The sequence below is a fragment of the Cajanus cajan genome, chromosome 1 (assembly GCF_000230855.2).
Source record: "Cajanus cajan strain Asha chromosome 1, NIPB_CcT2T_4, whole genome shotgun sequence".
Classification (NCBI taxonomy): domain Eukaryota; kingdom Viridiplantae; phylum Streptophyta; class Magnoliopsida; order Fabales; family Fabaceae; genus Cajanus; species Cajanus cajan.
The window spans coordinates 26518412-26535181 of NC_138517.1; the positions used below are offsets into that span (position 1 = coordinate 26518412).

A 16770-nucleotide genomic window follows, 5' to 3' on the forward strand; every position below is an offset into this window, starting at 1 on the left:
GGCAGCAAAGATTGGCTGGAAAGTTTATCATTTTGATATAAAGTCAGCTTTTTTTTTTTAATGGATTGCTTGATGAAGACATATATGTGGATCAACCTGAAGGTTTTCAGGTTCCAAGAAGTGAAGATAAAGTTTATAAGTTTCATAAAGCTCTCCATGGCTTAAAACAGGCCCCAAGAGTTTGGTATAGCAAACTATTTTATGCAAAAAGGATTCAGAAAAAGTGAAAATGAAGGCACCTGAATGTGAAGGTGTCAAACAATGAAGTGCAACTCATTGTGTCTTTCTATATTGATGATTTATTGGTTATAGGAAATGAGTAAAATTCCTTTAACCAATTTAAGAAGGACATGGAGAAAGAATTTGAAATGACTAACTTGGATGAAATGAAATACTATCTTGGAATGGAGGTTTCTCAACAAAATTATGCAATATTCATTTCACAAAGAAAATATACTTTAGATATATTGAAGAATTTTCACGTGGAGAAATGCAAGTCTGTAGCTACTTGATAGTCATATTTTAGTATATCTTTCTTTATGTACTTTTACCTTATTTGATTCTTTTTAGTATCCTATATTCATGTTTTAGTTTACATTTGTATTAGTGAACCATTTAGGAATTAGTTATAAATTTTACTAATTTTCCGTAAGAATTTCCTGTTTTGACACAGTTTCTTGTGCAGGCCATATCTGGAGCTATTAAACTCGGAATTTGGCAAACTTGGTGTCCCTGTAAAGATAAGACAGAGATCTACAATTCTTATGTTGGACGAAAAACCCAGTTTGGAAACTTTCAGACCCAAAATCGTGCTTTAAATTCGCGGCTCTGCACTTGATTGTTCAGCTTGTCATGAAACTGTTTAGTTTAGTTAATTAGGCTTTTGAATTGTAATTAGTGGACTGGACCTTTGGTTTTAGGCCCATTATTTTGTCTTTAAAAGCATGTAATGACTCAGGAGTTGGGGCTTGGAAATTCATTTTTTTAGATTTTCAGATTTGGGATAACTTCCTCAAGAAGTTTCTCTCAAATTCTCTCTTCTCTCTTTTGAAACTTTTCATCTTCTTCTCTCTCACTGTCTCTTACATGAATCTTTCTCTCTCTCACGGAATTTCTTCTCTTAATTGGAATTTGTTGCAACATGATAATGAGGCAAGGCTAATTCCTTAATCGGTTTAAGGTTTCAAGAACTCCGGTAAATTTGAGTTTCTAATTTTTACCCAACGAATTCTTTCTTCTTCTTCTCCTCTTTTCTGTTTAGTTTAAATTCGGTTTTTCATGATATTGAATCTCTGTTTTGAATCCTAATTGAAAATGAGAAGAAGTATTTTCTGATTAGAAATAACCTAAATCCCTAATTCAATCGGTTACTTTTCTTGAATTTTGTTGAAATTTGGAATGTGCGATTGTAGTTTCTGTTTTAATAAAATTCACAATCTAGATTTAGAAAACTGTTTGGATTAATTTCGGATTAAATTAAATGGATTGAGAATTCGTATTTTTTGTGAAAAATGATGATTATACCGTAGGAATCGAAACCTGTTGAGCCTAAATTGTACTTGTTTTTATACAAGAATTAATAACCAATTTCTTCCATTCTTTGTACCTTTGCATTATAATTGTTCTCAATTTTATTTCTTTTGTTTATGCAGGTATTCAAGTAGAGAATTGAGGATAAAAGGGCTAAAGGAGTGGAAAATCAAAGATATAAGGAGCAGAGCAGGACCCGCACCGGGCGCAGCCTTACCCCACGCCGGGCGCGCCACGGTGCAGAAAGAAGGACAGACGCGCAAAATGAATTGCGCCGGGCGCAGCTTGTTTGCACGCTGGGCGCGGTAACCCTAATCTGTCTCCCCAGGCACTATAAATGGAAAATTTCAAGGGTTTTCTCCCTCATTCACTCAGGGGCGCCTCTAGGAGCTGCGGAAGGGATTCCCAGAGCTTGGGAACGGCCATGGTGGATCATTCCTTCGGTTCTTCCTTTCCTCTTCCATCTCTATTTTAGTTTTCCCCTCTTTGTTTTGAGAGGCTCTATCCATTGTATTGGGGTTGGATGTAACCAACAAACTCTATTGTAATCCTTTTGTGTTTAATGATATATATATGTGTTGTTTCATTCCTTGTTGTGTATGATTCCATGGTTAATGCTTGCTTTGGCTTGATCACCCTTTGCATGATATAAGGTTTCATTGAGTATTGGAAAATATCATTGAAAATAGTTCTGAACATATGCCTAGTGGGGATTGTACCTAGGGATAGGGCTTGACCCATTAGTAGTCTTAAAACCCTAATCGGTAATGCGGGTGTATGTATTGGGTACTCAAGGGATTGATATTCAATATTTGCACCTAGGCTCATTCTCTAAGGGATTAGGTCTGAGTAAATTTATGGTTGACTGAACAATGAATGTAACAAGAGACATAGGATTCATTAGTGTTTGTTTGGTGAAATCAAACCCCTACAACCTCAAGTGTCCATTTTACCATTTCTCACCCCATTTTCCATTCTAATTCAATTATTTGTGTTTTAACAATTCCTGTAGTTTTGTTCTTTAATTCATATTCATATAAATTGGAATTGTTCTCAAGTCACAATTAGCCAATGAATGCTTATTTTACCTTCTAATCTCTGTGGATACGATATTTTTACTACTTGTACGATCGGTATACTTGCCGTGTTTGAGTCCGTTGATGGAAGTAACCTAATCTATAATTATAATAAAAGTACTTCAACAGAATTTTCAACAAGTTTTTGGCGCCGTTGCCGGGGATTAGAATGGTAATTTAGTGTTTATAGCTATGAATTTGTGACTTGTTTGTTTATATGTATATATGTTTTATGTTATATGTTATATTGTGTTATGTATTGTTTGTGTTATTTGTTAAGTGTGTGAATCATGTTTGAAATGAGTAAATATAGGTTATACTTTGTTTGGAGTGTGAGAAATGAGGTAATTCTGGTTCTGGTTGGTTACAAGGCTTCTTTCAAGGAAAATTTAGGCAAAATGTGACCATTTCAGAGTACCACGCCCGACGCGAGTTTGTGCTGCGCCCGGCGCGGTATCAGAATTTGAACCTCGTTGGCCTTTTGCTGATATTGCGCCCGGTGCGAGTTTGTGCTGCGCCCGGCGCGATCACTCTCCTGAACCTATATTTCTCTATTTTCAAGCATGTTTCTTTGTGGTTAATTTTGGTCTAAGGTTGTTCTTCATTTTGTTATTATTGCCTGGTCATTACTATGTTTAATTGTCATGCTCACCATGTTCTTTTCATGATTATACTCCTTCACCATTTCTGGTTACTAGGACATTTCAGGTATATACTGATTGGCCTGGGGACCAAGCTTCTAAGTTTGGGGGAGTGAAGCTGCTAATGCAGGTGTGGTGGAGCACCTACTGAAGATGATGACCAGATTGGATGAAAACAATGGAGCTCACCTTAGTTTACCTCTGTTTGCATTTTTATTTTTTGTTTATTATTTTCAGTATTTTAATTGTTTTTGGATTACTCTGGTTGGTTCATCTTGTGAATATCTTGCTAGAGCATGGTTTTTAATCTTGATTGATACTTGTTTTGTATGTGATCAATTATAGATTGAGGTTTGCTTGATGTTTAGGGTGTGTGTACTTTAAACATTTTCAAGTCATATTAGAGCTTTAGTTCATGATTAGTTGCATACGGGTTTCAATTTTGATCATTGACTGAGCTGAGTGAGATAATGTGTGGATGCCAACCGGGTGAGGTTTGAGCCTAAACACTGATGAGTGAACTACACTTAAGTTGCATGATAGACTTTGCTTGAGTTTTCCTGGTGGTTTACTAGTGTAGTGCATTTACATGATCAAGGCAATTTCATATTTTGATAACCATCTAAGCCAAAAAGCCATATTTATTTTTCATTCGACCCATAACTTCCTAAGCCTAAACACTCAACCTTTCACTTATCCCAACTAGTGAAAAATTAACCATAAACCCTTGTTTTGGTTAAGAGAGTATATTGACGACATCAAACAAGTTTGGGGGAGTTAAAGAATGAGGAAATTGGAAAAGAAGAAGTATGTGGTCATATTTATATATAAAAAAAAGAAGAATAAGATGCAAAAGTGTACAATGCATCACATAAAGGCTAATGGCTAGATCCGGTTAAGGGCCTGTGCTAAAATGTTACATTAGGGTATGGAGAAAGAAATTATTGTAGAAATTTTAATTACTCTATTAAGCTATAGCAACCTCATTCCTTGAAAAACCATGAAACTGCTATGCTTGACCCTAATTTCCTCAGATTGCCCTAATAAAAGCCCTTGTGATAAATGCCTGCATTTGTATTACCATTGGTTTCAATTGGAAACGAAGAGCAAAGTTAAATCCTGTAGCGTGAGTAGTAGATATGAGAGAAACACTCACCCTGATACACTAGTGTGCATAGAGAGAAACACTTTCCTAGTGAGGATACATTCATAGATAATCATTAACTTTTCTCAGCTCTTTGATCTCTTTTGAAACTTTGTTTGCACCTTGTTATGTTCCATTGCAATAATTGTGATTGAAAATTTGTTTAAGGTTCATGCTTGTGAAATGAAATTACAAGTGAACCAAAAATAAGGAATTTGACACACATGCATTGCTTGTCTTCTGCTTGATTAATTAACTTTTGCTTGAGGACAAGCAAGGTTTTAAGTTTGGGGGAATTTGTTGAGCCTAAATTGTACTTGTTTTTATACAAGATTTAATAACCAATTTCTTCCATTCTTTGTACCTTTGCATTATAATTCAACGGAATTCTCAACAAAACCTTGAACCGAATTTCTATACTACTGAAATTTTGTGTTGCTTTGATTTCTTTGCTTTCTTGATACTTTGTTCTAATTGTTTGCTTGAAAATTCCCCCCCCCCCCGAGTTCTAAACTGATTTATATACATGATTAAATTCAAAATACAATGTGCTTGTGTCCTTGAGAGATGACATAGGTTAAGTCCTCTATATTACAAAAATTTGTTGAGGAACCTAGAATAGTTTGATAGTGATACGAATGAGCTATCACTACTTCATTGGTTGTAAATGAAAAATTTTCAAAGAACAATGTTGAAAATAGAGCAGATGTTATAGAAGTAAAATTGGAAATTTGTTGTATCTTTCAACAACCAGACCAGATTTAATGTTTGTCTTGAATTGTATTGTTTAGGTAATTTGTAGTGTTTTTGTAGCAATCTTGTATGGTTTCTTTGCGGTTTCTTTGTGCTGTATTTTAGCTAGAAAAACAGGGAAAAAAACAAAGGACTAGTAGAAATCATTTCCTGAAGAAGTTGTCTTTGGCTCTCCATGAAACCATTCCGAAAATTTTCAAAGGTTCTCTGATTGAGCTGAAACTTGGTCTCCAAAGGTAAAATGTGATTCTGAGCAAACTTATTCCTGAAAGAGGGTAACCTGGGCTTAAAATCATAGAATTCCTTCATCTTCTATGAGTTTTGTAAAAATTTTTGTAGGCGTATTTTGGTCTTTTTTGCGAATGTTGTTAGATTGGGCTGAAAATTGGTGGGAAGGTAGCTAAAATTCATACAAGAAGGCACCCCTATTATGGAATAACTATGGGTGTTGGGGGTCCTTTTTGCCAAATTCCTTCATTTAGACCACTTTTTCAATTTTTTACTATTTTTGATATTTTTAAAAATCACCAAAAAATTCTCAAAATTAGGAAATCATGTATAAATGATGTTATGGTGGTGAAATATTTTTCAAAATTCATTTGGTATAGTTTTGCATGTTACAGTTGCTTATATAGTAAATATTGACTTTTGTTGACTTTTGACTTTTTTGTTGACTTTTGACTTCATAACTTTGTATGTGTTCTTACTTGCATGACTAGGTCCAACCTTGGAACATTACATGATTTTGGTCTTGAGATAGAAAGAACATTTTAGCATAGGTTAAGGTCTAGTTAGAATAATAATAGTAGTATAGTTAATTTTGAAGTAGTTATTAATTCTACTTTTAATTTTCAATCTTGCTCTTCTTCTGAAACTGATTCTGAAATTGATATCATGGCTGATAATCATGGACTCACTTTGAAGGAATTGGCTACACCTAATGTTGTGTATCAACCATGGTGTGTCCAATATCCTGATAATCAAACAAATTATGAGCTTAAATCTGGACTTATCCATTTGTTGCCCAAGTTTCATGGACTTGCAGGTGAAGATCCTCATAAACATTTAAAGGAGTTCCATGTAGTGTGTTCCACCATGAGATCTCAAGGAGTTCCTGAAGATCATGTCAAAATGAAGGCATTTCCTTTCTCTCTGGATGGTGTTGCAAAAGATTGGCTCTACTTTCTACCAGCAACAATCACTACATGGAATCAAATGAAGAGTTTGTTCCTAGAGAAATTATTTCCTGCATCCAGAATAGTAGCAATTAGGAAAGAGATATTTGGTATAAGGAAACTGAAGAGAGACTTTGTATGAGTACTGGGAGGGATTCAACAAGCTGTGTGCTACATGTCCTCAACATCAGATTAGTGAGCAATTATTGATTCAATATTTTTATGAAGGACTAACCTTGATGGATAGGAACATGATAGATGTAGTGAGTGGAGGAGCATTGATGGATAAGACACCAAATGCTGCAAGACAACTCATTTCAAACATGCCAGCCAACACTCAACAATTTGGATTTAGAGGAGTTGTCAAGGGAGTAAATGAGATGGCAATTGGTGCTGGTTCTAGTTCTGTTTGTGGTGTGGATAATCAAAGGCTGGAAAACAAAATTAATGAGCTAGCCACCATGGTGAGACATTTAGCAATTGAACAACAACAATAGGCGAGTGCAGCAACTGAGTGTCCAGCAACAATTTGTGGCATTTGTTCTTCAGTGGAGCACTATACACATTCATGTCCTACTCTACAAGAAATAGATGCAAATGTTATGGAATTTACACCAACAAGCAACAACAATATAGGCTTCCACAACAGCAGCAAAATTACAATCCATACTCCCAAACATACAACCCATGATGGAATGATCATCCAAATCTGAAATGGGGACAGCAACAACAACAACAACAACCTTCATTCCAACCTTCTAGGAAATATCAGCCTCCATTCAAGCAACAACAGCAACAACAATCACCAGCACCTACATCTCCTCCTGCACAAAAGAGTGGACCTTCATTCGAGGAGATGATGCAACAGATGGCTGCACAAAATTTACAGTTTCAACAACAATAGTTGCAGTTTCAGAGAAATATAGATGCCACTGTCCAAGATTTAAATACTCAAATTAGCCAGTTAGCATCTCAGGTAAATCAGTTTCAATCTCAAGGTTCTGGCAAACTTCCCTCCCAAACAATTTTAAATCTAAAGGGGAATGTGAGTGCCATTACCTTGAGAAGTGAAAAAGAGTTACCACCAGTGCAGCAACAATCAGTTGTAGCACCAGTGGAATGTGATTCTTCCTTTGCAGGTGCAGCTGAAAATAATGATGCAGCAAAGAGGAGATAAGAGATTCCACTCCCCTTTCCAAATAGACCAGCAAAGAAGAGATTAGAAATTGATAGCGAATTGTTGGAAATGTTTATCAAGGTGGAAGTCAACATTCATCTCCTTGATCCCATCCAACAAATTCCAAAATATGCAAAGTTCCTTAAGGAATTATGTACTAATAAGAGGAAGTTGAAGGGTGATGAGAGAGTGAATGATGAGCCTAAATTGTACTTGTTTTTATACAAGATTTAATAATCAATTTCCTCCATTCTTTGCACCATTGCATTATAATTGTTCTTATTTTGATTTACTTTGTATATGCAGGTATTCAAGTAGAGAACTGAGGATAAAAGGGTCATAGGAGTGGAAATTCAAAGAATTAAGGAGCAGAGAAGGCTACCGCGCTGAGCGCGCCAAGAAACACGCTGAGCGGACACAAAACAGAGAAGACTCTCAGCCTTTAGAGCCCGCGCTAAGCACACAAGTGAAACGCGCTAAGCGCGCATGAGGCCGAGAGCAATTGAACATCAGGGGAGCCTCGTGCTGAGCGCGCAAGGAAGCGCGCTGGGCGCGCTCGAGGCCGAGAGCAAATTGGGCGTCAAAGAAAACCCGCACTGAGCGCGAAGGTTAACGCGGTGAGCACGTAAAACCTAATCTGACTCCCTAAGTACGTATAAAAGGAAAATTTTGAGGGTTTTCTCCCTCATTCACTCAGGGGCACCTCCAGGAGCTGCGGAAGGGATTCCCAGAGCTTGGGAACGGCCATGGTGGATCATTCCTTCGGTTCTTCCTTTCCTCTTCCATCTCTATTTTAGTTTTCCCCTCTTAGTTTTGAGAGGTTCTATCCATTGTAGTGGGGTTGGATGTAACCAACAAACTCTATTATAATCCTTTTGTGTTTAATGATATATTTATGTGTTGTTTCATTCTCTGTTATGTATGTTTCCATGCTTAATGCTTGCTTTGGCTTGATCACCCTTTGCATGATTTAAGGTTTCATTGAGTATTAGGAAATATCATTGAAACTAGTTCTGAACATATGCCTAGTGGGAATTGTATCTAGGAATAGAGCTTGACCCATTAGTAAACCCTAATCGGTAATGCGGGTGTAGGTAATGGATACTCAAGGGATTGATATTCAATATCCACACTTAGGCTCTTTCTCTAAGAGATTAGGTCTGAGTAAATTTATGGTTGACTGAGCAATGAATGTAACAAGAGCTCTAGGATTCAGTAGTATGTTGTTTGGTGAAGTCTAACCCCCACAACCTCATGTTTCCATATAACCATTTCTTACCCCATTTTCCATTCTAATTCAATTATTTGTGTTTTAACAATTCCAGTAGTTATGTTCTTTAATTCATATTCTTATAAATTGGAATTGTTCTCAAGTCACAATTAGCCAATGAATACTTATTTTACCTTCTAATCCCTGTGGATACGATATTTTTACTACTTGTACGGCCGGTATACTTGCCGTGTTTGAGTCCGTTGATGGAAGTAAACTATTATAATAAAAGTACTTCAACGGAAATCTCAACAAGTTTTTGGCACCTAGCTATTTGTGACTTGTTGGTTTATATGTATATATGTTTTGTGTTATATGTTGTTTGTGTTATGTGTTGTTTGTGTTAATTGTTAAGTGTGTGAATCATGGTTGAATGGCTGAATATAGGGTATATTTTGTTTGGAGTGTGAGAAATGAGGTGACTCTGTTTATGGGTGGTTATAAGGCCTTCTTTCAAAGTAAAATTCAGGCAAAACTGACCAAATCAGTGGCTTCGCGCTAGGCGCACCCTTACGCGCTCAGCGCAATTATCAGATTTTCGTCTCTGGAACCAACGTGCTCAGCGCGCTTGACACTGCGCTCAGCGTGACTTCAGTCACGCTCAGCGCGGTAGCAGTCACGCTCAGCGCGCCATATCAGATGTGAGACCTCTGCTATTTTTACTGATAGCGCCTAGCGCACCTCTAACGCGCTGAGCGCGCACCCTCCTGACTCCCCATATTTGTCTATTTTCAAGCATGATTCTCTGTGTTTGCTTGTTGTGTTTTATTTTGGTCTAAGGTGTTCTTCATTTTTGCTATAATTGTATGGTTTTCATTGTGTTTAATTGTTATGCTCACCATGTTCTTTCATGATTATACTCTTTCATCACCTCTGGTTACTAGGACTTTCAGGTATATACTGGTTGGCCTGGGGACCAGGCTTCTAAGTGTGGGGGAGTTGAGCTGCTAATGCAGATGAAGTGGAGCACCTACTGAGGATGATGACCAGAGATTGGAAACAGATGGAGCTCACCTTAGCTTACCTCTGTTTGCAATTTATTTTTCTGTTTGTTATTTTTAGTATTTTAATTGTTTTTGGGATTACTCTAGTTGGTCATATCTATGAATATCCTGCTAGAGCATGTTTTTTAATCTTGTTGGATACTTGTTTTGTATGTGATCAATTCTGGATTGAGGTTTGCTTGATGTTTATGGTGTGTGTACTTTAGACATTTTCAAGTCATGTTAGAGCTTTAGTTCATGATTAGTTGCATACGGGTTTCAATGTTGATCATAGACTGAGCTGAGTGTGATAATCTGTGGATGCCAGCTGGGTGAGGTCTGAGCCTAAAAACTGATGAGAGAAACTACACTTATGTTGCATGATAGACTTTGCTTGAGTTTCCCTGGTGGTTTGCTAGTGTAGTGCATTTAAATGATCAAGGCATTTTCATATTTTGAGAACCATCTAAGCCAAAAAGCCATATTTACTTTTCATTTGAACCATATCTTCCTAAACCTAAACACTCAATCTTCCACTTATCCCAACCAGGAAAAATTAACCATAAACCCTTGTTTTGGTTAAGAGAGTATATTGATGACATCAAACAAGTTTGGGGGAGTTGAAGAATGAGGAAATTTGGAAAATAAGAATTATGTGGTCATTAAAAATATAAAAAAAAGAAGAGAATAAGATGCAAAAGTGTATAGATGCATCACATAAAGGCTGATGGCTGGATCCGGTTAAGGGTCTGTGCTAAAATGATACATTGGGGTATGGAGAAAGATATCATTGTAGAAATTTCAAGTACTCTCTTAAACTATAGCACCCTTATTCCTTGAAAAAAACATGAAACTGCTATGCTTGACCCTATTTAATCCAGATTGCCCTAATAAAGTCCTTGTGATAAGTGCCTGCATTTGTATTACCATTAGTTTCAATTGGAAACGAAGAGCAAAGTTGAATCCTGTGGCGTGAGTAGTAGATATGAGAGAAACACTCACCCCTATACACTAGTGTGCATAGAGAGAAACACTTTCCTAGTGAGAATGCATCCATAGATAGTCATTAAATTGTCTCAACTCTATGATCTCTTTGGAAATTTTGTTTGCACCTTGACATGTTCCATTGCAATAATTGTGGCTAAAAGTTGTTTAAGGTTCATGCTTGTGAAAAGAAATTACAAGTGAACCAAGAATAAGGAATTTGACATACATGCATTACTTGTTATCTACTAGATTATTTACCTTTTGCTTGAGGACAAGCAAGGTTCTAAGTTTGAGGGAATTTGATGAGCCTATATTGTACTTGTTTTTATACAAGATTTAATAAGCAATTTCCTCCATTCTTTGCACCATTGCATTATAATTGTTCTCATTTTGATTTACTTTGTATATGCAGGTATTCAAGTAGAGAACTGAGGATAAAAGGGTCATAGGAGTGGAAAATCAAAGAATTAGGTAGCAGAGAAGGCTACCGCACTGAGCGCGCCAAGAAACGCGCTGAGCGGGCACAAAATAGAGAAGACTCTCAGCCTTTAGAGCCCGCGCTGAGCGCGCAAGTGAAACGCGCTAAGTGCGCATGAGGCCGAGAGCAATTGAACATCAGGGGAGCCTCGCGCTGAGCACGCAAGGAAGCGCGCTGGGCACGCTCGAGGCTGAGAGCAAATTGGGCGTTAAAGAAAACCCGCGCTGAGCGTGAAGGTTAACGCGCTGAGCGCGTAAAACCTAATCTGACTCCCCAAGTGCGTATAAAAGGAAAATTTCGAGGGTTTTCTCCCTCATTCACTCAGGGGAGCCTCCAGGAGCTGCGGAAGGGATTCCCAGAGCTTGGGAACGGCCATGGTGGATCATTCCTTTGGTTCTTCCTTTCCTCTTCCATCTCTATTTTAGTTTTCCCCTTTTAGTTTTGAGAGGTTCTATCCATTGTAGTGGGGTTAGATGTAACCAACAAACTCTATTGTAATCCTTTTGTGTTTAATGATATATTTATGTGTTGTTTCATTCTCTGTTGTGTATGTTTCCATGCTTAATGCTTGCTTTACCTTGATCACCCTTTGCATGATTTAAGGTTTCATTGAGTATTGGGAAATATCATTGAAACTAGTTCTGAACATATGCCTAGTGGGAATTGTATCTAGGAATAGAGCTTGACCCATTAGTAAACCCTAATCGGTAATGCGGGTGTAGGTAATGGATACTCAAGGGATTGATATTCAATATCCACACTTAGGCTCTTTCTCTAAGGGATTAGGTCTGAGTAAATTTATGATTGACTGAGCAATGAATGTAACAAGAGCTCTAGGATTCAGTAGTATGTTGTTTGGTGAAGTCTAACCCCCACAACCTCATGTTTCCATTTAACCATTTCTTACCCCATTTTCCATTCTAATTCAATTATTTATGTTTTAACAATTCCAGTAGTTATGTTCTTTAATTCATATTCTTATAAATTGGAATTGTTCTCAAGTCACAATTAGCCAATGAATACTTATTTTACCTTCTAATCCCTGTGGATACGATATTTTTACTACTTGTACGGCCGGTATACTTGGCGTGTTTGAGTCCGTTGATGGAAGTAAACTATTATAATAAAAGTACTTCAACGAAAATCTCAACAGCGAACATGGGAAGAAATGGTTCTACATTACTCCAGAAGAAAAATGTGTCTGCCATTATTCCACATGATCTACTTCCTGATTTGCCACAAAAGTGCAAAGATCTAGGAACTTTTGCTATCCCTTGTACTATAGGAGAAGAAATTTTTACTAATGCTATGCTAGATCTAGGTGCTTCAGTAAATGTTATGCCTGCATCTGTTTTTATATCATTACAGATTGGAGATTTGACTCCTACAGGTGTGAGCATTCAGTTGGCAAATAGGAGCATTGTGCAGCCACTTGTAGTAGTGGAGGATGTGCTGGTCAAAGTAGAAGATCTTCTCTTCCTTACAGACTTCTACATTCTTGAGATGGAGGATGAGTCATCCAGTCATGCTACATTGATCCTTGGGAGACCATTCCTAAGGACAGCAAGGACAAAGATAGATGTGCATGCAGGAACTCTTTCTATGGAGTTTGGAGATAATCTGGTGCAATTTAATATTTTTGAGGCTATGAGACATCCAATAGAAGACCATTCTGTTTTTAGTTTGGATGTTATTGATTTATTAGTTAATGATTGCACAAATTTTGATGATGATCTACTTGGTGATTTTTCTGATTTTACTGACCCATCATGTACTTGTGATGATGATTCATCTATGTGTGTTATTTGTGCAGAAATTAGTGTTGTTATTTTAGGTATAGCAGATTTAGCCACATCAGTAGATGTTCAACCACTAACATCTGAGACATCATCTCCATCTCTACCTTTTTCATTGTCAGTACCATCCACTATGCAGACACCATCAATAGAGTTAAAACCTTTACCTGCACATTTAAAGTATGCTTCTTTAGAGGATAATCAAGGGCTTCTTGACATTATAGCTAGCATTCTTGAATCTGATCAGGAGGAGAGACTGTTGCAAGTTTTGAGAGACCACAGGAAAGCCATTGGTTGGACTTTTGCTGACCTTCCCGGGATTAGTCCTGCCATATGCATGCACCGGATTCTACTGGAGGATGAGTTCTGACCTGTGAGGCAGCCATAGAGAAGACTCAATCCTACTATTTTAGATGTGGTGAAGAAAGAGGTCACAAAGTTATTGGCAGTAGGTATAATTTATCCTATTTCTGATAGCAAGTGGGTTAGTCCTGTGCAGGTGGTTCCCAAGAAGACTGAGATGACTGTGGTGAGGAACCAGGATGCTGAGTTGGTTCCAACCAGAGTTCAAAATAGTTGGCGAGTTTGTGTGGACTATAGAAGACTTAATCAGGCAACTCGCAAGGACCACTTCCCTCTTCCATTCATCGATTAGGTGTTGGAGAGGTTGGCAGGTAAATCACACTATTGCTTCTTGGATGGATTTTTAGGGTACATGCAGATTCATATTGCACTAGAGGACCAACACAAGACCATATTCACATGTCCATTTGGCACATTCGCTTACACTAGGATGCCATTTGGTCTATGCAATGCTCCTGCCACCTTTCATAAGTGTATGGTAAGTATGTTTTCTAATCTATTGGAGATTTGGATGGAGTTGTTTATGGATGATTTTACAGTTTATGGTTCTTCATTTGATGCATGCCTAGAGAGTCTATCTAGGGTATTAGATAGGTGTATCCAAACTAACCTTGTGTTAAATTTTGAAAAATGTCATTTTATGGTCACCCATGGTATAGTTTTGGGTCACCTAGTCTCTAGTAGAGGCATTGAGGTTGATAAGGCTAAGATAGATATCATTGCTTCTTTACCTTACCCCGCTTTTGTGCGGGAAGTACGTTCTTTTCTTGGACATGCAGGTTTTTACAGGAGGTTCATCCAAGACTTCAACAAGATTGCATTGCCATTGTCCAAGCTTTTACAGAACGAGGTGGAGTTCATTTTTGATCAGCCTTGTCAACTAGCCTTTAAGGAGTTGAAGAAGCGGCTTACCACCACACCTATTGTACAACTTCCTGATTGGGAGCTTCCATTTGAGCTCATGTGCGATGCATCCAACTTTGCCTTTGGAGCTATTTTAGCTTAGTGAGTTGGGAGGCTTTTGCTTGTCATTGCTTATGCCTCTCGCACATTGGATGTAGCTCAAGTCAATTACACCACCACTAAGAAGGAGCTTCTAACTATTGTATTTGCTTTAGATAAATTTCGTTCATATTTGCTTGGCTCCAAGATTACTGTGTTTTTTGACCATGCAGCTTTGAGATTCCTGTTGAAGAAACCTGATGCTAAACCCATATTGATCAGGTGGATGCTTCTTCTTCAGGAATTTGATATTCAGATCAGAGATAGGAGTGGTGCAGAGAATTTGGTAGCAGACCATTTGAGCAAGATTGTGAGGTGGAGTGTTGATCCCCTGCCTATTAGAGATGATTTTCCTGATGAGCATTTGATGCACTTACATGATATTGCTCATTGGTTTGCTGACATTGTAAATTATTTGGTTGCAGGTGTTCTTCCCCCAGATTTATCTAGATCACAGATAGCTAAACTGAAAAGTGAAGCTAAATATCATGTTTGGGATGACCCTTATTTGTGGAGATTTTGCAGTGACCAGGTGATCCGCAGGTGTATTCCAGATTATGAGATCCAGTCTGTGCTTCAATTTTGTCATGCTTCACTTGTAACACCCCAAATTGTCTACTAATATAATGTTATTGATTATTATTTAGTTTCATATATTTATTATAGTTAACTAAAAGGGATTTTATAAAAATATTGTAAAGGTTTTTAATAATTTAAATTATTTAGGAAATTCTTTTATAAATTCTGTTTCTTTAGGTTGGAACGGGCTGTTCCAAAAGTGGAACGGGCCGATCCAAACATTAAAAATATATTGATTTTGAAGTGGCAGAACGGGTCGTTCCAAAAGTGGAACGAGCTGTTCCAAATTTATAAAAAGGTCCATTTTGATTTCTCCAGAATGGGCCGTTCCCAAAGGGAAATGGGCCATTCCAGAATTCTAAAATTGCCTAAAAAGTTAAGTTAGAAACGGGTCGTTCTGCTTATGGTCAATGTGTGTTAACTTGGGTCTTAGAATGGGCCGTTCTGATTTCAGAACGGGTCGTTCTGCTTTTTGGGAACGGGCCGTTCCAATTTTGGAAAGGGCCATTCTAGTTGAAAAATTTGCCCATGTTTGAAGGATCCGGAACGGGCCATTCCGAAATCAATACGGGCCGTTCTGGGTGCTCCAGGATGCCTATAAATAGGGGCAGGGGGTGAAAATTTTATAACTGAGTGAGAAGTGAAAATTTTAGAGAGAGAAAGAGGAAGAGAGAAAGAGAGAGAGAGAGAGAGAGAGAGAGAGAGAGAGAGAGAGAAAGAAAGAGAAAGAGAGAGAAAGGAAGAGGGAATCCAGATGAAGAGGCCCTGCCCAAGTTTCAATTCCACTCATCCAGGTAAGGGGGGAGTGAGAAACCTCGCTCGAGGGTGTGGGGATAATTGTTGGATAGTTTGTTTGTCGGATTGGCCCCCAAATCCCTTGCATGTTGTTCTGCCTTTCTGCTTGCTCTACTTTGTTCCTTGTTGCTTTGTTCCTTGAAAGTAATAAATAAATATGGAATTAATACTAAAAATAAATGTTTTAATATGAATAAGAATGCTCTCTGAGAATATCTGTGCGGATCTTATGAGGAGTATTTATGACATGACCTTGTGAAATATGGACAAATGACATGAGACCTAAGAATGGACTATTGAGACAAGCTATGATTATAAGAATATGAAAAATGATGACATGATGTACTAAATAAAATTTTGTAATAAGTCAAATGTTAAGTCAATGAAATATTGAATGTATGACATGCATCATATGCATATATTATTCTAGGTGTGCCGCTAAGGCTGCATACTAGTGATGTAACTTGCTAACAAGGTGTACCTTAGGGTCACCGACAGTTGTGATATGCTAATAAGGTGCACCTTAGGGTCACCGACAGTTGAATAAGCTAACAAGGTGTACCTTAGGGTCACCGAGAGTTGTAACCAGGTATGCCTTAGGGTCACCAGTGATGATGAATTGTGAAACTTCCTTATGGCGCCACATACATGCATTTTTGAGTCGAGTTCATGACATCATTGCATGATAAATAAGTGTATATGTGTTGTTGATTATGTATGTGTACTATTTACATATGACTTATATTTGTTGTGTGTGTGTTTGTGCTATCTAACATTTATTTCTTCACCTAAAACTGAGTGAGATGTTTCTCACTCCCTTGTTGCTTTTGTATGTGTTTAAATTATGTTGCCGGCGATCATCATCATGAGGATGTTGGTGATGAGGCTTAAGGCTTCAGTTGGACATGCTCTGATAGGATGTGACATCTGGGCTTAGCTAGCTTAGTCTAATATGTTATTGTTTTAATAACTTTAGTTTATTTTCTTTTGTAATTTCTAGCAAAGAAATAACGTAAATAAA

The 16770-nt window shown here is 37.6% G+C and overlaps 1 protein-coding gene across 1 annotated transcript; it reads left to right on the forward strand.

Moving 5' to 3' along the window:
* Positions 1-12372: 12372 nt before the first annotated feature.
* LOC145953936 (uncharacterized) lies at positions 12373-14997 on the forward strand. Its single transcript, XM_083067694.1, has 4 exons — positions 12373-13373; positions 13488-13623; positions 13732-14336; positions 14391-14997. The coding sequence occupies exons 1-4, from the start codon at positions 12373-12375 to the stop codon at positions 14995-14997; spliced, it is 2349 nt and encodes a 782-aa protein (XP_082923820.1).
* The last annotated feature ends 1773 nt before the right edge of the window (positions 14998-16770 follow it).

What these genes read in the sequence shown, in the direction of transcription:
- LOC145953936 (XM_083067694.1), top strand. Translation starts at nt 12,373, where the DNA reads ATGGGAAGAAATGGTTCTACATTACTCCAGAAGAAAAATGTGTCTGCC. An exon ending in CGGATTCTACTGGAGGATGA is followed by an intron (nt 13,374 to 13,487) that starts GTTCTGACCTGT and finishes TATTTCTGATAG; the next exon opens with CAAGTGGGTTAGTCCTGTGC. An exon ending in ACTATAGAAGACTTAATCAG is followed by an intron (nt 13,624 to 13,731) that starts GCAACTCGCAAG and finishes GGGTACATGCAG; the next exon opens with ATTCATATTGCACTAGAGGA.